The following is a 26,759-nucleotide window of genomic DNA, read 5'->3' as shown; positions in this document are numbered from 1 at the left end:
AGGCCTGGCTGGGCTTTAGTCCAGGACCTCTCTAGTTCCTAGGCCAGGAAGTGGGTGTGAAAGTGAGAGTATGGGCCTGACCCTGCCACTTCCACCCCCAGGGTCCATTCTCTAGGGCTCAGGTCTAGCCCTGGGTCAGATCTTACATGGGCCAGAGAGGTGGAGTCCTGACAGCAGAGTGAGCCTGCAGTGACCCTCAGCTCCCAGGGGACCTTCTAAGAGGGTTTTGGGCCATAAATACTGATTCCATTTCTGTTGTTAAAATCTGGATTTAGGCTTAAAAGTCTGCTTCCTGGCCTTAGGGCTCAAAGCCACAACAGCAAAATAGAACTGTGTTTACTTCTCTGGAGTGCCTGACTTGGCTTTTCCCCAAACCCAGCCACCTCTCATGCTCAAGTCTGGCCTCTCTGAAATTGCACATCTGTACCTCTTTTCTTCCTCTGCCCTTTCAACCACAGGTCTGGTGCCACTCAACCTCACAGAGATCAGGGGTAGAACTGCCAGATTTAGCAAATAAAACTACAGCGTACCCAATGAAATTTTAAGTTCGGGTAAATAAGGAGTACTTTTAAGTATAGCAAGTCCTATGCAATATTTGAGACCTTGTTGTTGTTAAGTACCCTTGAGTCGGTTCCAACTCATAGCGATCTTGCATAAGGTTTCTGAGGAGTGACTTGTGAATTTTAACTGCGGACCTTGTGATTAGCAGTCCAGGGTTTATCCTACAGCACCACACCAGGACTCCATTTGTAACTTACTAATATTAAAATCAAGGAGCCCTGGTGGCTCTGTGGGTTACATGTTAGGCTATTAACTGAAAGATCAGTGTCTCAAACCCACCAGCTGCTCCCTGGGAGAAAGATGAGGCTTTACTCTTATAAAGATTTACAGTCTCTGAAACCCTATATAGGACTGGTGGTGGTGGTTATGTGCTGTGGAGTCAGTTCCGAGTTATACTGAGTCTGAATAGGATTTCCAAGATTGTAAATCTTCCTCCTGTGACCATCTGGTAGTTTTGAACTGCTGACTTTAAGGTTAGCAGCCAGATTTGTAACCACTAGGCTACCAGAGCTCCTTTATATAGGATTCCCATCAGTTGTGATGACTATACACATGGATCTCACCAGGTAGAATACACAGAAATCAAATTGACTACATCTGTGGAACAAGATGGTGGAAATGCTCCCTATCATCAGCCAAAATAAGGTCAGTTTTACTAAAGGTAATAAATGCCTTTAGTTTCACTAAAGGTAAACAGAAGCAGCTACAACCATACATTGACAGAGAACTTCCAGAGGTTCAAGCCGGATTCAGAAGAGGATGTGGAACAAGGGATATCATTGATGATGTCCGATGGATCTTGGCTGAAAGCAGAGAATACCAGAAACATGTTTGTTTACCTGTGTTTTATTGACTATGCAAAGGCTTTAGATTGTGTGACCCATGGCAAGTTATGGACAACACTGCGAAATATGAGTATTCTTGAACACTTAATTGTGTTCATGAGGAATGTGTACATGGACCAAGAGGCAGTTGTTTGAACAGAACATGGGAACACTGAATGGTTTAAAATTAATAAAAGTGTGTGACAAGGTTGTGTTCTTTCACCATACTTATTCAACCTGTATGCTGAGCAAATAACCCAAGAAGCTGGGTTATATGAAGAAAAACGTGGCATCAGGATTGGAGGAAGATTCATTAACAACCTGCGATATGCAGATGATACAACCTTGCTTGCTGAAAGTGAAGAAGAGGACTTAACATACTTACTGATGAAGATCAAAGAGCACAACCTTCAGTATGGATTGCATCTCAATGTAAAGAAAACAAAAATCTTCACCACTGGACCAATAAATAACACTCTTATCAAAGGGGAAAAGATTGAAGTTTTCAAAGACTTCATTTTTCTTGGATCAATCATCAACACTCATGGAAGCAACAGTCAAGAAATCAAATGATGTATTGCATTAGGCAAATCTGCTGCACAAGACCTTTTTAAAGTGTTGAAGAACAAAGATGTCAGTTTGAGGACTAAGGTGTGTCTGACCCCAGCCATAGTATTTTAAATAACCTCATATGCATGTGAAAGTTGGACAGTGAATAAGGAAGACAGATGCATTTGAGTTACAATGCTGGAGGAGAATATTAAAAGTACCATGGGCTGCCAAAAGACCCAACAGATCTGTTTTGGAAGAAGTGCAGCCAGAATGCTCCTTGGAGGCCAGGATGGCCACACTTCCTCTCTCATACTTTGGACATATTGTTAGGAAGGAGCAGTCACTGGAGAAGGATATAATGTTTAGTAAGGTGGAGGGTCAGAGAAAAAGAGGAAGACACCCCAGTGAGATGGGTTGGCCAAGTGGCAGTATCAATGGGCTCAAGTGTGGCAACAATTATGAGGTTGGCCCAGGACCGAGCAGTGTTTCATTCTGTTGTGTATAGGGTCGCTATGAGTTGGTACTGACTCGATGGCACCTAACAACAACAAATGAGTCATAATCGACCCCACAGTAGTGGGTTTAGTTTTTATGTTGTTGTTCTTAGGAGCATTGAGTTGGTTCAACTCATAGCAACCCTATGCAAATCAGAATGAAACACTGCCTGTCCCTGTGGCACTCTCACAATTGATACATTCTCTGCTACAGTGTCACTCCTCCTTGAGGGTCTTCCTCTTTTTCGTTGGCCCTCCACTTTACCAAGTATGGTGTCCTTCTCCAGGGACTGGTCCCTCCTGATAATATGTGCGAAGTATGAGAGACGAAGTCTTGTCATCCTGTTTTCTAAGAAGCATTCTGGCTGTACTTCTTCCAACACAGATTTATTTGTTCTTCTGACAGTCCATGGTACTTTTAATATTGTCCTCCAACACCATAATTCCAATGCATCAATTCTTCTATGGTCTTCCTTATTCACTGTCCAACTTTCACATGCATATGAGGCTACTGAAAATACCATAGTTTGGATTAGGCAGACCTTAGTCCTCACATTGATCTCTTTGCTCTTTTAACAAGTTAGAGAGACTTTTTGCAGCAAATTTGCCTAACCCGTTTGAATTCTTGACTGCTGATTCTAAGAGTACTTTCTGTGGATCCAAGCAAAATGAAGTCTTTGACAGCTTCAATCTTTTCTCCATTTATCGTGATGTTATTTATTGGTCCAGTTGTGAGGATTTTTGTTTTCTTTACATTGAGGTGCAACCCATACTGAAGAATCTATGATGAAGTCTTTGATCTTCATCATAAGTATTTTAAGTCGTGTTCACTTCTAGTACGTAAGGTTATATTATCTGCATATTGTTAATGAGTCTTTCTTCAATCCTGATGCCACAATCTCCATATAACCTAGCTTCTTGCATTATTTGCTCAGCATACAGATTGAATAAGTATGGTGAAAGGATACAGTCCTGAGCACAATTAAGTGTTCTGGAATACTCATTCTTTGCAATGTTATTCATTCTTTGTCATGATTCACACAGTTGAAAGGCTATAAAGCACAAGTAAGCGTCTTTGTGGTATTCTCTGCTTTAAACCAAGGTCTGTCGGGTATTAGCAGTGCTATCTGTAGTTTCATGTCCTCTTCTGAATCTGGCATGAATTCCTGGCAATTTCCTGTAGATGTACTGCTGCAACAGTTTTAAAATTATCTTTAGCAAAAATTTACTTCCGTGTGATATTAATGATGTTGTTCTATGATTTCCACATTAGGTTGGATCACCTCTTTTTGGAATGGACACAAATATGGATCTCTTCCAATTGGTTAGCCAAGTCAAGTAGCTGTCTTCCAAATTTCTTGGCAAAGATGAGTGAGCACCTCCAGTACTGCATCAGTTTGATGAAAGATTTCAATTTGTATTCTGTTAATTCCTGAAGCCTTGTTTTTCACCATTGCCTTCATTGCAGCTTGGACTTCCTTTCTTGATCATGTGCTACCTCTTATTAGCAAATGAACATAGACCATTTCTTTTTGGTACTTTGTGTATTCCTTTCAACTTTTTTTTTTTTATGCTTTCTGCATCCTTCAATATTTTGTCCATGGAGTCCTTCAATATTGGAAGTCAAGGCTTGAAATATTTCTTCAGCTCTTTCAGCTTGAGAAATGCTGAGCATGTTCTTCCCTTTTGGTTTTCTAACTCCAACTATTGTACATTTCAATCTAATACTTGACTTTGTCATCTTGATCTGCCCATTGAAATTTTTTGTTTGCTCCTTTCTTCCTCATTTCTTCCAGTTGTTTTAGCTTTTTTATACTCAAAAGCAAATTTCAGAGTCTCTTCTGACATCCATTTTTGTCTTTTCTTTCTCTCCTTTTTTAATGACCTTTAACTTTCTTCCTGTGTGATGTTCTTGATGTCATCCCACAACTCTTTTGGTGGTCAGACATTAGTGTCTAATGCATCAAATATATTCTTGAGGTGATCTCTAAATTTAGGTGGTATCTATTTAAGGTTATATTTTGCTATCATGAACTTGTTTTAATTTTCTTCAGCTTTAGCCTGAACTTGCATATGAGCAACTGACTCTGACTTTGGCCATGCTTTGGCTGATTATATTGAACTCCTCTACTGTTTCCACAAATATAGTCAGTATGATTCTTGTGAATGCCATCTGGTAATGTCCTGTATATAGTCATCTTTTATATTGTTTAAAAAAGATATTTGCAATGAACAAGTCATTGGTCTTGCAACACTCTATCATGTGATCCTCAGCATCATTTCTGTCACCAAGACTATATTTTTCAACTACTGATCTTTCCTCTTTGTTTCCAATGTTCACATTCCAATCACCAGTAATTATCAATGCATCTTGATTGTATATTTGATCAATTTCAGACTTTGATAGAATTTTTAAATTTCATCATCACTGGCTTTAGTGGTGGGTGAGTAAAGTTGAACAATGGTCGTATTAACTGGTCTTCCTTGTAGACAGATAGATATTATCCTATCACAGCCAACATTGTACTTCAAGATAGATCTTATGTTCTTTTTGACAATGAATGGAATGGCATTCTTCTTGAGTTTGTCATTGTTTATATATTAAACCACATGATTTTTTTTAATTCAACATGGCTAATATCAGTCCATTTCAGCTCATGAATGCCTAGGATATCCATCTTTATGTATTCCATTTCATTTTTGACAACTTTCCATTTTCCTGGGTTCATGCTGGTATTTTCCTTGTTCTGATGGATGTTTGCAGCTGCTTCACCTCATTTTAAGTTGTGCCCCATCAGCAAATGAAGGTCCTGGAAACTTTGCTCCATTCACATCATTATGGTCAACTCTACTTTGAGGAGGCAGCTCTTTCATAATCATATTTTGAGTGCCTTTCAACTTGAGGAGCTCATCTTTTGGCACTATATCTGACAATGATCAGCTACTTTTCATGTTTCCATCTTCCAGCACTATATCAAACAATGTTCTGCTGATATTCATAAAGTTTTCAGTAGCTAAACATTCAGAAATAATCTGCGTCTCCTAATTCCTAGTCTGTCTGAGTCTTGAAGCTCTGCTGAAACCCATCCACCATGGGTGACCCTGACGGTATTCAAAATACCAGTGGCATAGCTTCCAGCACCACAGCAAACTCAAGCCACCACAGGAGGACAAACTGACAAACAGGTGACGGTTAGTTTTTATACTAAAATATTATTTTTTGTTTATCTTAAATTCTAATTTAACTGGACTCCCTTTACTCATATTTTACCTGGCAGCCTTAATCTGGATGATTTATCTTGGAAATTAGGAATTCAGCCTCTAGACCCACTTGACTAAAAGGGAAATTGAGGCCTGACTTGTGACTGTACTCAAAAGAGCCTGAGCTTGGGAGTCAGGATGGTTTAGAATCAGGGTTCTGTAGTTCAGCAAATGAATTCTCAGTTCTCTCATCAAATGTAAATAATCACATCTGCCTTACAGAGCTGTTGAGAAGATTAATTGATGTGAGGCTCATGAATTTGTCTCGTCTGTGCCCACACAGTAGTGATGATGGCGATTATTGTTATGCTCTTGCTTGGTTCTCTACCCATCAGCCCTCCAGATGTACTACAGGGCAGGGCTCTCAGTTTACTACATAAGGTCAATGCCAGCTTCCACATAAGCCTCTTAATCCTCTGCCAGCCTCCACATAAGCCCTGGATTTGCTGCTTTAGAAGCAAGTCCTTATTAATAGGTATTATCCTAATTCTGCCTCCTACTCTATAAATCAGTAAAAAGAAAAATTAATCAGTGATAGCCTTCAAGTATTGTGCCCTTACTCGCTGCCAATCCTGTGCAGCTTATATTTGACCTTCACAGTAATACAATGAGGTCTGTACCCATTTCACAGTAAGTGAAACTGAGGCTCAGAGCAGCTTAACAACTTGCCTAGGCAAGTTAAATGGCAGCACACCTCCAATACCTGTGCTCTTAATTCCTGGTGATATTATTCTGTTTCTCCTGTTCAGGATGCTCAGGACTACTCAGGGACAACAACCATTTGCTGAATCTCTACTGATGTGAATATCTTTGTTAGTCTGGTAGAAAACCCACAGTCCTACTCTGGGCAACAAAATTGCGAAGGCAGGGGTGGGGCGTGTCTTAAATACCATGTTCTTGGTGATGGGAAGACCTAAACCCACTTCCATAACTGAGAGCTTATATGCACCAGGTGATGCACTAAGTGCTTTATGGCATCATCTCATTTAATCCTCTCAACAACTTTGTGAGATCGCTGTCTATTTCTAGCCTGAGGAAATTGAGATTTAGAGACATTAAATAGATTGATGAACATTACAAGTTAGTAAATGGCAGAGCTAGGACCTGATGATCTATGCAACTCCCTTAAGAGCTAGGGTCTTACTACTACTCATCTCTCCTCAATAGATAGATCTCTCCTTGCTCACTCCCCTCTGACCATCCCAGGGCCCCCAGTCCCTCTGCTGTTCCTTAACGTGGCTTTATGCCCTGGAATCATGGATGCTCAGGGCCAGTTGAAAGATTGGAGACACATATAGTTTGATGTCCAGTCTCAGGGCATGATGACTAAAGGATGCAACCCAGAGCCCAGGTCTCCTGGTCTCCCACACACATTGGCAAAACTCACCACTGGCAGAGGCCAAGATCATGGCTTGAAGCATCTCTGTGTCAAACTGGTTGTTGGGCCAGGTGCCAGTTTCATCACCATTTTGGGAGCTGGGAAGAGAGAAAGATGTAAGCACAGTCCCACAAATCATACCAACACAAGCCCCTCTGCCTTCTCCCAGGGCCACCATATCTAGTACCCCAATTGCTGCCCTACTGCCAAGACCTGCTGTCTCTCAGCAAGGTAGGAGGTAGCTTACAGTCATTCAGAAGCCAGATCCTCAGAAGACAGCTCCCAAGACCAGTTCTCTACTGGTTTGAAATGCATTTATAATGGTCTCTTGCAGGGACAGAGCAGGCATAAATGGCAACTTGCCCTCTGTCATAGATTGAATTGTGTCCCTCCCCACCCAAAACAGGTGTCAACTTGATTGGACTATGATTCTCAGTGATTTGGCAGTTGTGTAATGATATAATTTGGCATTTATGCAATGATGTAATCATTTCCCATGATGTGATTAACCAGCCAATCAGTTGTAAGGGGTTGGATTGGGATGCAACAAACACTCTTACACAAGACACAGTCCTGATTTGATGTAATGAAAGTTTCCCTGGGGTGTGGTTGGCATCATCTTATATCTTGTAAGAAACAAAAGGAGAGATAGGTAAGCAGAGATCAGCAGGATCTCAGTACCACCAAGAAAGAAAAAGCCCAGAGTGGACCGTATCCTTTGGAATTGGTGTCCCTCTCTGAGCTGAGAACCTCCTAGACCCAGGGGAAGAATACTGCCAAGACGCATGGAGATCTCCAAGGAATATTAGCCCATAAATGTTGAAAAGAGACAAGGACCTTTTCAGAGCCTACAGAGAGAGAAAGACTCCTTAGATCTAGTGCCCTGAATTCAGACGTCTAGCCTCTTAAATTGTGAGAGAATGGATTTATGTTTGTTAAAGCTATCCACTCATGGTATTTCTGTTATATCAGCACTAGAATATGAAACCACCCTCCATGAGAGCAACAAGGAAGATTAGGCCCTCTTGCAATGACAGTGAAGGTAAGAAATGAGAAATGGGAGAGATTGCCCCAGAGCTAGTGAAAGGTGTGGGAACCTAGGGAGGACATAGGAGGCCCCAGGAGACCCTGAGGCAGTAAGAGAGAGACTTCTAACATTCAGATATGATCGCTTCAGTAACTTCTAAGCCCCCAGGATAAAACCCATGGGCCTTAAGAACCTACTCCTCCCAATTTATAAGAACATCCCTAACACTTTATGCTTAAACCTTTAAACCTCCTTTCGGTAACTCCACAAACCATTCTTTTGCCACAGATTCTGGGCAGATGCCATTCTCAAGAATATCAGTTCCCTGGTAATGTGAACTTTGCCCCGGTAATATGAACATATTCTATCAGAAGGGATCCCTAAACCCACCCAGGATGGGTCAGGTGCCTACTAGCACTCCAACCCCAGTGACTATCGTATCCCAAGGTATACTGGCCACCACGGTGTCACTGCTATTGTCCCTGCCTGCTCCTCCATTAGATGGGGCAGATACTGTGGAGCACCTAGCACATACCTTGCATCTGGAATGAATCAAGACCTTTCTTTACCTCTGTTGTTGTTGTTGTTAAGTGCCATCGAGTCGATTCCGACCCATAGCGACCCTGTACAGAGTTTCCAAGGCTGTAATTCTTTACCTCTAAGTACTGAATAAATGTGAAGTGACTCGAAATTTTAAAACAAACAAAAACAATGAAATTGTAGAATAACATTAAGGAATTCCAGCCCAATTTGGATTTTTCTATAGTGACTATTTCAATGTCTTTTTGGAAATCAAAAGGATCAAATTATTTTAGTTTTTGTGTTTGTTTGGTTTTCTTGGTGGGAGGAAGCACCCCTGGCAAATCTGTCTATAAGGTAATCCAGCACAGTTTGGCTCACAGAAATTCCCAATACATGCTTGTTTCCTGGATGAATGGAAACAGGCCAGCGAAGAGTTAGGCAAGAAAAGAATTTGGTATCAGGGGAGAATATATTTTGTTATGGTGGTTGAACACAACCAAGACTTTGACAATTTTCCAAGGTCTGCCTTGCTTATGGCTTCTGTAACCTGGGGTTCCCCATCCACATGTAGGTGGTGGTGGTGATGGTGGTGGTAGTGGTGGTGTGCCATCAAGTTGCTTCTGATTCATACTGTAGGGTATAGGATTTCTGAGACTGTAAATCTTTGAGGTATCAGAAAACCTCATCTTCCTTCACAGAGTGGATGGTAGATTCAAACTTCTGACTTTGTGGTTAGCAGCCCAAAATGTATACTGAGTCTAAGGCTCAGAACAGAGCCCACAGCTGCTATATACCCTCTCTACTCAGCCACAGAAAACATAAAGTCAAGGGTGAAGGGAGGGAAGGCAGAAATCTTATCTCTCCTTCCCCAAAGTGGGAAGAGCTGGAATTCTGTGTGCATTTATTCAACAAATATTTATTGAGCCTTTACTGTGTACTAGACACTGTACTAGGCACCAGAGTTACATCTGTAAACATGGCAGAAATGTCTGTATGTATGATGTTCCCAGTATGATGAGAGGGTGATACTAATTATTTTGCAATTGTGACAAGTGCCATGAAAGCCAAGAGCAAAGGATAAAAGGGAGTCTGATGGAGTGAGAATTTTTGTTGTCATTGTTAAGTACCCTCAAGTTGATTCCAGTAAGTTAGTTTTGAATATTAAGGATCCCCGTATAGGGTTTCCAAGGCTATAAATCTTTGAGGGAGCAAAGAGTCTCATCTTGTCCAGGGAAGTGTCTGGTACGCTCTAACCACAACCTTGTAGTTCACAGTCCAGTGCTTAGCCTACAGAGCTACCGCACTCTGTAGGAAAAGACAACAAATTTATGTCTGAAGAAATGACCCACATGAGTTGCAGAAGAATGCCAGTTAAAACAAACAAAAGATAGGAAGAATTCTAGAAAACCACCACTTTGTAAGCACTGTTTAAAACAATTTCAGGCAGGGATCATCAGTGAATCCTAAAATACTAAAATCTGGTGAGAGGTTGCCATAGTCTCCAACTATCACCCACAGATTACACATTAATCACAAATCTTAAAGAATATCTTTATAATGGAGACATGTGGGAACACCACTTTAAACAAGTGAACACACTCAGCATCTCTGGTCACACCCATCACACCAGAAGACTGAGTAACTTGAAAATAACCAGAAGAAAATAGCCAGCAAGTATAGATAGCTGGATGTTTTCCAAAACAATTGGCCTACACTCTTTTAATACATCTGTCAGGAGAAACATTAACAACAACAATAACAAAAATGTAGGGAGGCTGATCTAGATTTAAAGAGATAACAGAGACATGACAATCAAATGCAACTCATGCTCCTTGATTGAATCTTGGATTTAAACAAACAAACAAACAGGTATAAAAAGGACATTGGAGGACATTTGTTAAAATCTGCATATTATTGTATCAATGCTATGTTCCTAAATTCTTTTGTGTTAATATAGGAGAATGTTCTTGCTCTTAGGAGATATATTCTGAAATATTTCAAATGCTATGATATCTCCAATTTACTTTCAAATGGTTCAGAAAAAAAGACGTGTGTGTGTGGAAAAGAAAAGAGAAAACAAATGTGCAAAATATTAACTGTTGGTGAGTCTAATCTAAGTAAATAGGATATTTGAGTATTTGTCATACACTATTCTTTTTGATAGGTTTTAAATATTTCAAAACAAAAAGTTGAGGTAAAATTAAGTTACTCAGTTACAGGAGAGAACTTTCCAGGCAGAGGGAATAACATGCCCTAAACCTTTGAGGTCAGAGGGAGACTGGTGAATTCAAAGGGTAAGACAAAGTCAATGTGACGACAACAGAGGAGGTGGTATCAGGGACTGGAACTGCAGAGTGGACACTGAAGATTTTGGTTTCATCCTAAGAGCACTGGGAAGCCACTGAAGGCTTTAAAAGGGGTTGCCTCACTGAACTGTACATGTAAAAATTGTTGAATTGGTACATCATCTGCTATGTATAGTCTCAACAAGAACAACAAAAATATTTTTAGAGGGAGATGGTTATGATTGGGTATGAATGTTTAAAGACACCCTTGCTCCTGTGTGAAGAAAGGACCAAGGGTTCAGGTACCTCTGGGAGGACAGGAGCCCAATGATAGTTCTCAGCCACCTCTATCTCCCTGGAAACCTGAGAGTCTTGACTTTTAGGGTGCAGGGCCTAGGAAGATAGGGGATTAAATGGGGAGGGCAGGCAAGGGGGGCAGTAAGTAGAGATGAGAGCTGTGGGGTAGACAACAGGGGTTAGACACCACAGGTTCAAAAGACGTAGCTGTGGAGGTGTGGAGTAATATTAAGGGAATACATATAAGGGTGGGCTTGGAATGATAATCGGCTGGAGGCTAGAGGCCAAGGAGGTGGGCAGACTGCCAGTCCTTTGAAGGGGAAGAGACTTCATTTTTAAGCATTTACTGAGAGCTTTCTGTTCTCTGGGCACTGGGCTGACTCAATTATATACATCAACTATTATTTCAGCCTCATAACAAACCTGCAGGTAAGGTCTATGATTATCTGTTTTCCCCAACAGGGGCTCAGAGAAATAAAGAAATTTTCCTAAAGTCACATGGCTGGTAACTGGTGTGACTCCAAAGTCAAAGTCCATGACACCATATTGGGCTTCAGCAAGGAGACCCTATAGCCTCACCAGCAGGTGTAGGGACTCTTCTAGAATTGGGAGAACAGTGAGAAGCAGAAGTGAAAGAGATGAACTACATTTAACTGACTGTTTTCCAAGCATTCACTATGTGCCAGTCCTTTTGACAGTTCCCAGGACTTAAGAGATGATAGGCACAGTTCTTACCCTATTTGACCGGATGTGTGTGTGTGTATGTGTGTGTGTGTGCTTGTACGGCAGCATCCCATAGTCTGGGATATGATAAAAGTCTCAAATAAGTGAAAAATCTGGGACAGTTTTCTCTAATGAGAAATTGGCTAGAGTTGTGTTAATATGCAAGTACAAGTAAGCACTAGACTGCTAACTGCAAGGTCTACAGTTCAAGACCAACTGCTCTCAGAAGTCTTACACAGCACAGAGCCACTATGAATTAGAAACAACTGGAAGTCACACAACAACACTGCTTTTTAATGTAGTAAAAGTCTATCAATATTTCACTAACACATATCTACATATCCATATTTGAACTGCAAGGTTGGCGGTTCAAGCTCACCAGCTGCTTCTCGGAAACCCTACACAGGGTCACTATGGGTTGGGATCAGCTCGACGGCTCTTAACAACAACAGCATGTAACAATTATATGATTTTTTAAAAATTACTGACCTAGGGAAATTCTCACGATCTATTGCAGAGAAAAAAGTAGGCTAAAATATTGTTGTACTGTATGACCTCAATTACTGCTAAAAAGTAAAACTGGTAAGAAATACACCAACTATAAAAGTTCTTGACATTCTAAGTGTGAAAAGCAAGCTTCTGAACAATCAGGTGAATCCGAGTTTTGAAAGGATATAGAAGTCTGTGCTTGCTCTCTGAGTACACAATGAAAAAATTTTAGAAAGAGACCCATGAAAATGTAAATGGTTCAATGAATAAATTGCAAAGAAATGAAAGGTGGAAGGAAACTTTTATATTAAAAGGGTCTAAGACACAAGAAGATATCACCCCAAAATAAAATATGGATCTTAATTTGATTACACGTGCAAACAAATTAACTATAAAAATTTTATTTGTGTGAGTGAAAGAGAAAGGATGAGAGAATGAATTAGGAAAACTGAGAACACAGATACTAGGAAAGTTATTAATATTATTTTTAGTGCTTACATATCTAAAAAAGAGAAGTATTTTTAAAGATAAAAAGTAAAGATCCAGATGAAATGATATGCTATCTGGATTTGCTTCAAAATCATTCAAGGAGGGATAAAAGTAGGAATATAAATGGAACTAAATAGAGAAATGTTCGAAGGTGGATAATTGGATCACAAAGGCTCATCATATAATTTTCTCTATTTTTGTACGTATTTGAAATTTTCCAACTTAAAAAAATGTTAGTTGTGATTCTTCCTAGATTGGAAATTATGAGTAATTTTTCCTTTTAAAATGTTCTTCTATTTCTCACATTTCTATAATGAGGATATGTTATTTTATAAGGAGAAAAAGATTACACTGCTATTTGTTTGTTAAATGATTCTGTCCAAACTGAAGGGGAGCAGAGATAATGTCTCAGAAGAAGGGGAATGGAAGGGGACCCGGAGCTGGGGAATGGTTGTCAAGCTGTGAAAGAAAAACATGGTAGCGGCCTGGGGAAGTCAAATGGAGACTTCTTTCTGGGTGCAGAGGCTGAGAACAGCTGCAGAACAGGTCTGAAATACAGTCTGAGAAGGGAGAACTGGCTTGCTGGGCTCAGAGCTTAGAACAGCAGCTGTTGGGATCAGAAGCCAAAAGAATGATCTGAAAAGGATGGTGGGTGGAGAAAGAACACCTGGCAAGCAGAGATTTATTGACACTTTAAAAGTTGTCTCTGATATCTAGGCAGTATAAGCCAGTGCTGGCTTGCAGTTAGACCAGGTTTAGCAGTAACTCTCCTCTGAAGCTGGTGGGTTTAGACTGGGCTGAACTGGGCAAGATTGATGGAGGGTAGGGGTGGGAAGGGCTAGAGTGAATTGGAGAGCTAAATTAAATTAGAGATTTTTCCTTTCTTCATCCCCTTTTCTCCAATTTACTCATCTTAATGACAGCAAAGAAAGCAACTTTCTGTCATTCTGTTGATCCCAAGAGGCCTCACCACAAAGTCTTTGCATTTGCTCTTCCTCCACCTGGAATGTTCCTTCCTCTTCCTCACCTTGTTAATTCCTACTTATCCTTCAGATCTCAGCACAATTTCATTCCCTCTGCTCCTCACCCCCTTATTTTTATGCTTTAGCTAAAACCTACGCCATTTAATTGTCCTTGGCACTGGATGCAGATACCAGTCCTGACTCTCAAATCCCTACTACTACTACTCTTTGTAGCACTTACAGTAGTGGCAAGCTTACATTGATTTTTGTAATGAATTCATTATTATTTGCCTTCCTCAATATACCATAAACTCCTAGAGGTCAGGAACCATGTCTGTATATGTTCCCCATCACACCTAATAACTAACTGTTGAGTGAAGAAGCGAGGAAAATTGTGGTAGTGTGTTCCGGATATTTCTTTTATTTGGGCACTAAGGAGCTACATTTAAAATGTCTGTTGCATCCCTTTCAAGTTAATTGAGCTCCTGAACCTTTTTTTTTTCTATTTTTCTAAGAACTACCACTTGTATTCCAGGTCACCAAGTCTCTTATTTAATAAAAAGATACCTAAGATCAGAGAGGGCAGCAGAGACAATTGGCAGGCTTCCAGTGGATTTTGCTCCAGGGTCAGTGTGTGGCCTGGGATGGAAATGGGTAAAGGAAAGACAAACTACTCAGAATTTCTTATTATTTTTCAAGTCCTAATTCAAATGTCAACGCCACCAAGAAGCCTTCATTGATCCCTCTCTACTTTTGTGAATTAAACTCACATTACCCTCTTTTTTTTCTCAGTACTACTATGATCTGTAACTAGACATTTTAAAAGTTAGGCTAGTTGTTAATTATCTGTCTTCCCTGTTGACCTGGAAGCCCGTAAGTTCAAGGATTGAGCTCGTTTGTTCACTCTTATAACACCAGTGTCTAATACAGGACATTGTAGATGCCCAATAAATATTTGTTGAATGAATGAGTACATAAATGCCTTAATGGATAACCTATGGAAGGCTGGAAGGTTAGCAGGAGAAGAAGGGAAAGCTGAAGTCAAGTCAGGGGCAAGGACAGCCAAGGCTTCTTGTTTGCTGCCTTCTAGGATTTCCAGGAGTCCTGGTGTGGCACTGTGGGTTAGTGTGCTAGACTGCAAGGTCAGCAGTTCAAGCTCACCAGTCACTCCTTGAAAACCCAATACAGGGTTGCTATGAGTCAGAATTAACTCGAAGGCATTTCACAACAACAACAAGGGGATTTCTGGTGATTCCTGATGTGGCACTATGCTGGACCACAAAGTCAGTTTGAGTCACCAGCCACTCCTTGAAAACCCTACACACAACAGACTCGATGGCACTTAACAACAACAACAAGGAACTTTCTGGAGTTCTGGTGTGTGGCACTGTAGGCTAAGCACTGGATGTAAGGTCAGTTTGAGTCTCAAGGTTGGTAGTTCGAACTCACTAGCTGCTCCTCAGAAATCTGATACAGGGTGGCTATGAGTCAGAACTGACTTGATGGCATTTAACAATGGCAACTACAGGGGTTTTCTAGGCAGTGTTTTAAGATCCGTATGCCAGGGATACAACTGTGCAAACTCAGGAGCTGGAATCTCCACTATTACCAAGGATTCTTGTGTTCTTGAGGCATTGGGGGTGTGGCTATTGGAGGCAAGCGGGTACAGAAGAAGCTCAGAAGCTCAGCATCTGCAGTCTGCAGCATCTGGAGAAATGTGGGCAGCAAGTGTCCAACCAGCCACCGAGGAGGCAAGAGAAGGCGGTCCAAGCCCCCCTGCTCTTCCTCTCTCTCCCTGGGATCCTGGGACTCCTCCAGGCTCCCGACTTCTAACTGGGAGGCCTGGCTAAGAGCCCACCCCACTCTAACCAACTGAAGGTTTTTCCGGCTGAAGTTTCCCTTGCCCCCTCCCCCACCCACAGGGGGTTCCTGTCTCGGCAGGAATTCATACCAGATTGCAGTGAGCAGCTGGAGCAGTGTGGATGGGAGGGTGTGTGGCAACATCAAAGGCTCAGTGTGTGAGAGGCAGGAGGCGGGAGAGAGCATGGGGACACTTGTGTGTGCTGGCTGTCTCATGAGTACAAAGAAATGGTAGACAGAGATGGAGACACAGAGTAAAAGACAAGGAAGAGATAGAAGAGCGAGAAACAGAGAGAGATTCAGAAACAGAGTAAGACAGATATACAGAGAAAGAGGTACAGCTTAAAAAAAAAGAAATAGAGAAATAGAACAGACAGAAAAAGCAGAAATAGTGAGATGAAGAAATGAAAAGACTAGAAATGGGAGAAAACAGGATACTGGGAAAAGATGAAAACAGAGACAGAAAGACCAAAGATGGAGATAGCCACAGAGCAAGAGAAAAGGAAGAACAGAGACTGAAACTAAGGAAGAGTCACATTCATTCATTCATTTATTGAGCACCTGAGCCATCCAGGCACAATGCATGGCACAGATCAACGAACAGACACAAATAGTAGGGACTGAGATGCTGCAGTAAAGATGGAAACTGAGATAGAAACCCAGAAAGAGAAATGCAGACTAAGTTAGAGACCGTGGAAGGACAAAGAGATTAGAGAGTGGCAGAGACAAAAGGCCTTCAGGTAGGGGAAGGCAGGACGAATGGGGGCCAAAAGGCAGTCTCACTCTTGCCTCCCGAGGGCAGCTCTCCTTCCTTAGCCCCACCACGAACTTTGTTGTTTCTGTGTTCCCCAGCTGTCTGATATCCCTCCCTTCTGCCTCCTCTCTTCTTTTAAGACTCTGACAGTCCCCTCTTGCTCCTCCTCCTATCCTGAGTTTCTTAGCCTGAACCCCAAGTCAGGATGGAGCCCAGTCCAGCCTAGAAGAGGGGGCATGGGTAGTCAATGGGTATAAAAGAGCCTCTTCTCCACCCCAAGGCTAGCTTAAGACCATCCTTGAATCCCAAGTCCCCAGGAGATAGGAAAATGTGTGCAGAGGGGGTAAAGGGGTGAGTGTGTTAACTGAGTTTCCGAACTAGGGTAGATGCCTCTTTCTTCTGGGGTCTGTGTGCCAGCTGCAAATACATCAAAACCTCCCCCAAATCTCAAACTGCAAGGCTAAGCCATTTGTAGCAAATGCTGAGCCCTCCCCCCATCTCCGCCCACGTCATCACTGAGAAAATGCCGCAGAGAAGAGGGTGGGCTGGAGTGTCGGTCACCTACCCGCTGGTGCCAGGTCTCTGGGCCTGTGAGAAACGCCAGTCCGTGTTGGGCGGGGCTTGCTGTGGAAAAAACAGAGGGAAAGGAGCTGAGTACCCAGGAGGAGCCATAATGTCGCCGAGTCCCTGAAGATGGGCCAGGGGGTAGTGGGCACAGAGAAGCTCCAGGACTGGGAAGAAAATGGGGTAGGGGAGGAGTAAACACACCTCTAAACACCCCAGGTCTCAGAGACCTGGGTTACCAAGAACAAAGGGATAAAATAACATTTTATGCGACCATAGTGAGCAGATTAGAACATGTGAGCAGAGATTCAAGGGTTGAGAAGTAGCTTCTGTGGGAGTAGGGATATAGAGAAGGCCCCAGAAGTGACAGAGGAAGCTTTTAGATGAGAATTCCACCAGGCCTAGAATGAATTTATTCAGTTCCTCAGCAGGAAACAAAGCATCCTCTGCAGCAAGATGGCTGCTGCTCCCGGTAACCCTTTTGGTGCCAGGTTGTGCAGTTACACATTCAGAGGGACACCCCTTTCAAGCCCTTGACCCTCAAGAACCCCTTCCCACAGCTAAATACATTATTAATTTAGGAGTCATGCCAGACTGGGTCTTTGCAGGGCATTCAAGACCCAGGACACCTCTCACCCACAGAACTCTGTGCCAGACAATGGCCTTTGATTAAGGAGGAGAGAACAAGGCTGTTCTGTCTGGAACAGAGAAAAAGGTTTGGATGGAGCCCAGCAGGGATCAAGCTCCCACAGCCTCCAAGCAGAGCCACATTAGTCTCTAGAGCTCCCAGGGAGCCGATCAAGAGCCATGTCCCACCTGACTGAAGGTATGCCACTCTACAGCTTCACTTCCGAATCCTCTTGCACACGTTCTGACGGAGCACTCTCAGAGTTATCTCCTCACTGGTTCTGGGGTGTGCTGGTAATTAATTCTCATACTCATTCCCAGGAGCCAAAAGGGAAGTGTGAGCCTCTCAGGTTACACCCAGGAGAAGGAAAACCCAGGGCTGCCAAATGACTCACCCTAAGGTTCACAGGTGACAGCGATGGGAGCAGAGCCCAGAAATCAGCAACCCAAGGGCAGCAGGCCTCACTGCCACCGCTCAAGGTCTGCTGTGGATGACCAGCCCTTAGCCACTGTATTCTTAGACACAGCACCATCTCCACAGAGATGATAGATTGGAGGAAGGAGCCCGGCAAGATGCACAACCTAGATCCATAAGGACGGCGGGTCCACATTTATTCAGTGAGGTCTGCTCTGAGAAGAGGAGCCCAAGAAGGCCTTTCTCCACATGTCTGGCTCTTAAAGCAAAAGAATCCACCTTTGCCTCATCCAAGCAAATGCAAATCCATCCCTCTTGTCCTCCTATTTTACAATTTCCAAGTGCCAAGCAACTGACTGTACAGATTCTGGAGTTAGACAGACCTGGGTTAGACTCTTTCCTCAATCACTTATTCTGTAAACTTGAGTAAATCACGTAAGCACTGTGAAACTCAGTTATAAGACGGGGATATTAATACCTAATCAAAAACCTTGTTAGGGAGAGCAAATAAGAAAGATGTGGTTCTCACAGGTGTGTGGCGAATCTCTCAGCCAGCTATTTTAATTACCTGGGAGTGCTTTTTTCCAAAATATAATTATGATTCTATAGGGTCAGAGTAGGGCATGTTGTTGTTGTTAAGTGCTGACCCATTGCGACCCTGTATAGAGTTTCTGAGGAGCAGCTGGTGCAGCGGTTCAAACCAACTTTGCAGTTTAACACATTAACCCACAGCGCCACACCAGGACTCCCGAGTAGGGCATAAATATACAAAAGTTCCCAGGGTTGTGGGAACGTGTGCTTTTTACTAATATAGTTTCTCCACATATGAGGGCACCTGGCATCTGGCAGAGGCTGAGCTCTGCCATCCACTAGAGGAGAAAGAACTTGCTGGAGTCACTTCCAAAACCATGACCTTAGATTGCTGGGTACATTGTGGTCACGACGGAGCCAAAATCCTATCTTAGAGCATTCAGAACTCGGGTGTTTCAGGATCCCACTTGCCGAGAAAGGAAGAGGGCTGATAGTGCCACGGGGGGTCCCAATGCCAGCTCACTTGATTCAGGTCTGGCCTTGATGTCCCGCGGGCGGCAGGGCGGTTCAGCTTGCGCCTGCCTTGCGGTTTCTAAGCTGGAGAAGTCACCCCCTTCCCGCAAGAAGCCCTAAACCCAGCTAAATCTGCGGGTCATGGAGTGGCACCCGCCCCCGCGCCTAGGGCACCCACAGTTTTTCCCGCGCTCCAGGTGCGGCCAGCCGGCTCCGAAGCAACCAGTCCAGCCCGGGGCAGGGGTGATGGGATCACGAATCCTGGGTCCTTGCGGGGACTGGAACAGCCATGATCTAGGATCCTTAGGAGGGTGAGTACTGAGGCCGGCAGTGGGGTGAAACGGGGGACAGCCCGTGTGAACCTGGCGGAGGGCGGCTGGCAGTGTGCGTGCAAACCTAGTGCGAGGGATGTATGTGACTGGGTATGTGTGAAAGACGCGTAATTTACGAGTGTCAGTCGGTGTGCAGGGCGTGCCCTCGGCGTGTGAGCAGATGACAGTGAAGTCACAGTTCACTGTGGGAACAAAAAGTAGACCCCTGTGGGGCTGTCTGCAAGTGCTGATCTGTGACTGCCTCTAACCCTTGACCCCAGCACCCGGTGGAAATCGCCAGAAAGTCACCGCAAGCTCTGGCTGGGTAGCGGCCTGTATACAACCTGCCTTCCCAGCGCCCCAGCTTTCTGAGTGTGAAGAGGGGCCTGTCCCTCCTCTGTTCCCCACAATCAGCACCACTTCAGGGCTCTCAGTGCCACATCCCTGCCTCGGCCACTCCTCTGGTTCCACACCAACAGTCCGAATGGCCCCCCCGAGTAGGGGCCTGGGGGCACAGCTGGGGGGTCAGGCCCACCAGAGAAGAGTGGAGACAAGTTCAAAGTCCCCTATGTGGGTAAGGCCGCTTCTCCAACGCCGCCCCCAAGGGTCGCGCGGGGTGGCGCCGAGCCCCTCACCTGGCTCCGCTCCAGCAGGGTATTAGAGCGGGACCGGAAGGCATCAGGCTCCAGAGCCAGAGCTGAGGGCTGCTGGACGCTGACGGGCCTTAGAAAGGTGAAGTCACTGCCATCCGAGGCTGGCGAAAAGCACGTCCTGTAGCAATGGCTCTGCGAGTCTGTGGGCCGCAGCGTCACCTCCATGTACTTGAGAGTGCCATCTGAGCTCACCTGCAGGTTGGGGCTGGATTGCTTATAGAAGTCCGGGGAGGGCGAGTCTTGGCGCCCGCAGCACTGCCCCCCTCCCCCCTCCCCATCTGCGTTCCCGCAAAGGCATTTAGCTGACAGAAAGGTGAAGGTGACTAAGGAGAGGAGACTGATGGCCGCTAAGGCCACAATGAGGTAAAGGGTAAGGTCTGAACGTTCAGGTGGGTTTATGAGAAAGTCTCTGGATTTGGGCGTTTCCTCGGGGTCCTCATCCTCCAAAGTCAGCAGCACTGTGGCTGTAGAGGAAAGTGAAGGATCTCCATTGTCCCTTACCAGGACCACCACCTGCTGGATGTCAGAGTCATCCTCCAGCAAGGCCCGGGCTGTGCGCACCTCACCAGTGTGTGCAGACACAAGGAACAGTCCTGGGGCTGTGGACTGTGGCAACAGTGAATAGGAGAGCCATGCATTGTGACCTGCATCAGCATCCACGGCTGTCACCTTGGTGACCAAGGAACCAGGAGGGGCAGATCGAGGGAGACGCTGAGGGGCAGAAAGTTCACGACCAGGAGGTGGGTGCAGCACAGCTGGGGCATTATCATTCTGGTCCAGAACAAACACATGCAGAGATGTATTGGCGAGCAGTGGGGGAGAACCAGAGTCTCGAACCCCCACCACAATCTGCAGCATCTGCAGCAGTTCATAGTCAAAGGTATGCTGGGCAAAGATCCGCCCATCCTCAGGGTTGACATACACAAAGGAGGAGGTCGGGGTTCCCTGAATCTGACTGCCTATGATGAAGTAGGTGAGGCGGGCATTATCTCCAGTGTCTGGGTCCAAGGCAGCCACAGTGCAGAGAAGGGAGCCTGGGGGCTGGTTTTCTGGGATATAAGCAGTGTAGAGTTGCTGGGTGAAGTGAGGTGCATTGTCATTAATGTCTGAAATGTTGAGTCTGATGGTAAGATGTGTGTGCTGGGGAGGTGAGCCAGCATCACTGGCCCTCAGTTCGATGATATAGTGTGAGGTGGCCTCTCGGTCCAACGGCTGGCTGGTTAGCAGTGAGTAGTGGTTCTCAGAAGGCTTAATCTGAAATGGCAGGTCCGGAGAGATATCAAGGCTCACTTCACCATTTCTACCTGAGTCTCGGTCCCGCACGTTAAACAACCCCACTACTGTGCCTACGGATGTGCTCTCCAGGACAGGGTTGACCAAGGAGGCCAGTAGCACCTCTGGGGCATTGTCATTGGCATCCCCCACATCCACTTGAATCACACAGTGGCCCTCCATGGCTGGCTGTCCCTGGTCACGAGCTCTTGCATGAATTTCATAGAAACTTGAGTCCTCAAAGTCTATGGGACCCAACACATGGATTGTTCCACTGCTAGCGTCTAGGCCAAAGAGATTCCGAACTGCCTCCGATGTGTGATCCCCAAAAGAATAGTCTAGTTGGCCATTGGTACCCTCATCTGGATCAGTGGCATTGAGGCAGAGCAGCAGTGTACCTATTGGTGCGTTCTCTGGGAGTCCCACTCGCAGAACTGAGGACTGGAAGGTTGGAGCATTGTCATTGACATCCAGCACAATGACAGAGATAAGGGTGGTCCCTGAGCGGGCTGGGGTGCCCCCATCCACAGCAGTGAGCACCAACTGATGTCTTGCTTGGGTTTCACGGTCCAGCTGCTGCTCTAGCACCAGCTCTGGGAATAGCTTCCCATCTTTTAGGGTCTTCACGTTCAGAGAGAAGTGGCCGTTGGGGCTTAGAGTGTAGAAGCTCACAGTATTGGTGCCCACGTCTGGATCCTGGGCACTATCCAGTGGGAATCGAGCCCCAGGGGCTGCTGATTCTGAGATGCGCATCTCTCGTTTAGGGGTGGCAAAGCTAGGAGAGTTGTCATTGAGATCCAGGATCTCTACCTCTACTCGGATTAGTTCCAGGGGGTGTTCAGTCACCACCTGCGCTGGCAGCAAGCAGCTGGTGCTGGCTCCACACAGGCTCTCGCGGTCAATCTTTTGATTCACTGCCAGAGCACCACTCACCAAGCTCAGGGAAAAATAGCGCCCGTTCTCCTCAGAGCCCAACCGCAGTCGGCGGCTGGACAGATCTGTCACCTTTAAGCCCAGATCCTGAGCAACATTCCCCACCAGCGTCCCCGGCTCAGCCTCCTCCACCACTGAATAACGAAGCTGCCCAGACACCCAGCCCCAGCAGCACAAGGACAACATGCACAGCACTTGCCATTTCCCAGGGAGCTGTGGGGGTGTCTTGGGCCCCATGACCCAGAAGTCCCTTCCTGGACAGTGACTCTAGGCTGTCCTGTCTCCAAGGTAGACCCAGGGCTTGTAATGGCAGCAACTGAAATCTCTTATGTCTTCTTCCAGCCTCTTAAAAACTGCTCGGAGGTCTGTCTGCCTACAGCAGTTCTTCTTAGTCACCAAATGGCGGGGGTGGGTGAACAGGGAGGGGAATTGAATTTGAGCTGGGGAGCTGGGGGAGGAGAGGCGGGCAGGAAGAGCAGATCCCCCACCTCGGCTCTGAGTCTGATTGGCCAAAAAGTCTGTCTGCTCTCAACCAATTATAAAGTCTTCTCAGTCCTGGAAAGCTTAGGAACAGGCACTGGAAGTTTGTGTCACAGAAGCCTCCCCACTCATTTCGTGCTGCAGGTTGATTCAGCCACCTTGGCAGCAAAGTTTGACAGCTCAGATGGTGCTCAACAGGGAAGACAAAGTGGTACAAAACTCCTCAGTGTTCTGTCCCAGAAACTTCCTGCATGACTTCAGAAGCTTCCACTACTTTGCTTGAACCAACAAAGTATGTCCTTCTAGGAGAAGCAAAACCCTTATGTTCTCCCTCCCTCTCCACGTCCTGTCCAATGGTGGGTGCTAGGGTAAGAGAAGATTTCTTAGGATCCCAAAAAGTCTTGCTTTGACTCCAGCCATGCTTTTGAGGAAAAACAGTATCAGCTGATGGCTATAGGACTCAGTTTTTCTGAGCTCCTGGATGTGTGTTGTGGAATGAGCATCACAATTTACAGGTAGGGGATGATCCAGGTCACCCATGAGGGTGGCCAAAGGCTAAGTATGATCTCTAGGCATTATGATTTCACCAATTTATGAGCATTATGCAAAAAAAACCAAAAATCCAAAAACCAGAGTGGCTGTCTCTATGAATTCCTCAGCCTTCATCAGTTTTCTGACATGAAGTGATTTCACTTACTGCTTTGTTTTTAAAGAGTTAATTCCCACTCATCCCAAATCTACTGCATCTGGGAGTCTTGAAGACCTGGACCAATAGATCTCTGTTGCCACATCAACCAATACCTCCCTACTCCCTTGATTCTCTCTTCTGTGCTCTCTACTGTATGTCAGGCAGAGTTCCCTTAATAGTGGGTTGAAGAATGCTAGATATTATGGTGGTGGTAGTGTGCCATGGAGTCGGATCTGACTCATAGCGACCCTGCATAGGGTTTTAGAGGCTTTATGGGAGCAGAAAGCCTCATCTTTCTCCTGCGGAATGGCTGGTAGTTTCGAATTGCTGATCTTGGGGTTAGGAGCCTGACTTGTAATTACAGAGTGAAAAATCTTAGTTCCCCTCAATCCATTGGGAAATGGCAACCTGAAGGCAAGGTACTCCAGAACCTGCCCCCTCCCCATCCCACCCCCAGTTCATATGAAAAGCAAAGAAGGCAGCCATCTTGGTTTAGGTGATTGCCCAATGCAGCATAGCCTTGTGCATGAGAGCTTCCCATGTGCCCACGTGCCAGCAGCATGCTTCTACAATAACCTGACTCTTAGTCTCCAATGACTTGCACTTCTTACTCCCAGGCATGGTCATAACTCACCCCCGAGTGCTAATCTGTGACAACTCCCTGGTTAATCACAAAACACTTCTAAAGCACAGCATCTACCACATAGTTACCACTCACAAAAATGGTGACATCACTATGGGCTCTTACAGAGAGGCCAATTCTCTCTGGGACACAGTCCAGCCAGGTGCCTGTATCGGAACAACCCTCAGGCGTTGGCCGAGCCTGCGAAGGTCTCACCTCTAGCCCATAGAGAAGATCAGAGGGTGGGCAGCTTGGGCGAACAGGCTCCCCTGCCATAGGTGCACTGGGTGACTTCACCATCATGAAGCTATCGCTCCGAGTGGGTGCAGAAGCCAATGGTGTACAGCCATGAGAGTGGCCACCCACATCAACAAACTTGATAGGATCATCTGACCCTAGCTGGATTCGGAGGATCCCATTGGAAGGAGGAAGCCCCTCCCTCCTTCGAGATCGGGTGAGACAGGCACAGGTGCCAGCAGGAAAGCAGGTCACTCCACATGCAGCCCCACGCAGACACTTAGAGAGTAGTGCCACGAAGGAGCCAAAGGAGACAAAGCAAATTGCCACAAGGGACACAGCCAAGTAGAGGGTCAGGCGGGATTCTCCTTCCCTTGGAGCTGAAGACTCTCGAAGATCAGGGACAACTGGATGAGTGTCTTCCTCTAAGGACACTAGGAGAGTAACAGAGGTAGAGAGTGGTGGGTTACCACTATCCTTTACCACAATGACCAGCTTCTGTGGTGGGAGATCAGCTGGGATGGGAACTGCCGTCCGCACCTCCCCAGCATAGCGAGAGACTGCAAACAGGCTGGGGTCTGGGGCTTCCAGGAGCTGATAGGAAACCCAAGCGTTGTAACCTGAGTCCAAGTCCACAGCAGTCACCTTTGTGACTAGGTGTCCAGCACCAACTGATGGAGGCAGTGCTTGGGGACATAAGGAACCAGGCCGGGCCCGAGGGCGGAGCACAGCTGGGGCATTGTCATTGAGGTCCAGCACAAAGAGACGAACTGTCACAGTGCTGCTAAGGGGTGGGTTGCCTCGATCCCGGGCCTGTACCTCGAACTGCAGTGTCTGCGTTTGCTCATAGTCAAATGATCGAGTAGCATGAACAGCTCCTGTCTGGGGGTTCAGAGAGATGAAGGAGGAAGCAGATACATCTCGGTTTCTGGGCTCCAGGAGAGAGTAGGAGATAAGCGCATTCAAGCCAGAGTCTGGGTCAGAAGCTGCAAGGGAGCAAAGCAGGTCCCCTGGGCGATTGTTCTCAGGAACAAACACCTCATGTGACCTCTGGAAGAAAGAAGGTGGGTTATCATTCACATCTGAGATATTGAGGAAAATCGTCCTGTGGGTACTCAGAGGAGGGTTCCCAGCATCAGAAGCAGTGACCATGATGTCATAGCTGGATTTGACCTCACGGTCCAAGGTTCCAGCAGTCACTAGAGAGAACTGGTTTCTAAAGGCAGACTTCAGGGCAAATGGCAAGTGGTCGGGAATTCGGAGGCTCACATCTCCATTTGAACCCGAGTCAGGGTCCTGAACACTGATGAGTGCCACCACGGTGCCAGGTTCTGCATTCTCTGGGAGAGTCCCAAGCTCTGAGGTCACTGTGATGTGGGGGGCGTTGTCATTTACATCCAGGAGATCCACCCGAAGGCTGCAATGCTGCTCCATGGCTGGAGACCCCCCATCACGAGCCCTCACATCAAATTCATAGTAATTCTCACTCTCAAAATCTAAGGGCCCCTGAAGGGTAAGTTTTCCAGTAGTGGGGTGCAGGCTGAAGAGGTTTCTCACACGATCAGGGGTGTGACCACTGAAGGAAAAGGTGACGTTACCGCTGGGACCCAGGTCCGGGTCAGAGGCATTGAGCTGGATGAGCACCATGCCGGCTGGAGCGCTCTCCAACACGCTAATCCTATAGCTAGTTTGCTGGAAGGCCGGGGCGTTGTCGTTCACATCCAGAACCGATACCCGGAGCTCCGCTGTGCCGGACTTCGGAGGATTCCCTCCATCCACAGCAGTCAGCACCAGGCGGTAGTCTGATTGCTTCTCCCGATCTAAAGGTTTCTCCAGGAGCAGCTCTGGGACCAGGCTGCCGTCGCTGCGCTTCTTGACATCCAGTGCGAAGTGTTCGTTGGAGCTCAGTCTATAGCTGCTGATGGAGTTGCTCCCCACATCTGCATCCTGAGCCTTTTCCAAAGGGAAACGCTGTCCTGGAGGAGCTGCCTCCCCAATTTCCAAGTCCAGCTGCTGCCGAGGAAATCGGGGGGCGTGATCATTCACATCTACGATTTCTACCTCTGCTCGGTACATCTCCAAAGGCCCTTCGGTTACAAACTCCAGAGGCACGATGCAGCTGGCACTAAGCCCACACAGTGCTTCTCGATCGATTGGATTCTTGATGAGCAGGGCTCCACTGTCCAAATCCACACGGAAGTGTCTTTGGTTCACCTCTCCAGCGACCTGCAGCCTGCGAGCTGACAGACTCTCTGTATCCAGCAGGAAATCTTGGGCGACATTCCCTACAAAAGTCCCTTCCTGAGACTCCTCTGGGACTGGGTAGCGGATCTGCCCACAAACATAACCCAGGTGGCAAAAGAGGAACAAAAGGGTAGCTCCCCGCCAGATCTCTACCCAGCCTCTCACCTTGCGGAGCATTGCTGCCTCCAGCC

General features: G+C 45.8%; 1 protein-coding gene across 2 annotated transcripts in view; it reads right to left on the bottom strand.

The window, feature by feature from the left end:
• PCDHGC4 (protocadherin gamma subfamily C, 4) overlaps positions 1–26,745 on the bottom strand; it is a 32,188-nt gene extending 5,443 nt beyond the window's left edge. Inside the window, exons 1-3 of one of the 2 annotated variants that reach the window (XM_006866191.1) lie at positions 24,304–26,745; positions 17,044–17,102; positions 7,080–7,168 (exon numbers count right to left, since the gene is read on the bottom strand). In XM_006866191.1, coding sequence (XP_006866253.1) covers positions 7,080–7,168; positions 17,044–17,102; positions 24,304–26,745 — 2,590 coding nt within the window. Of the gene's footprint in view, positions 1–7,079; positions 7,169–17,043; positions 17,103–20,074; positions 22,535–24,303 lie in introns of those variants that run through there. The other variant, XM_006866190.1, reaches the window with a different exon arrangement.
• Between the last annotated feature and the right edge of the window lie 14 nt (positions 26,746–26,759).

The sequence above is a fragment of the Chrysochloris asiatica genome, unplaced genomic scaffold, assembly GCF_000296735.1.
Source record: "Chrysochloris asiatica unplaced genomic scaffold, ChrAsi1.0 scaffold00087, whole genome shotgun sequence".
NCBI lineage: Eukaryota > Metazoa > Chordata > Mammalia > Afrosoricida > Chrysochloridae > Chrysochloris > Chrysochloris asiatica.
This window is presented reverse-complemented; position numbering and strand designations above follow the sequence as displayed.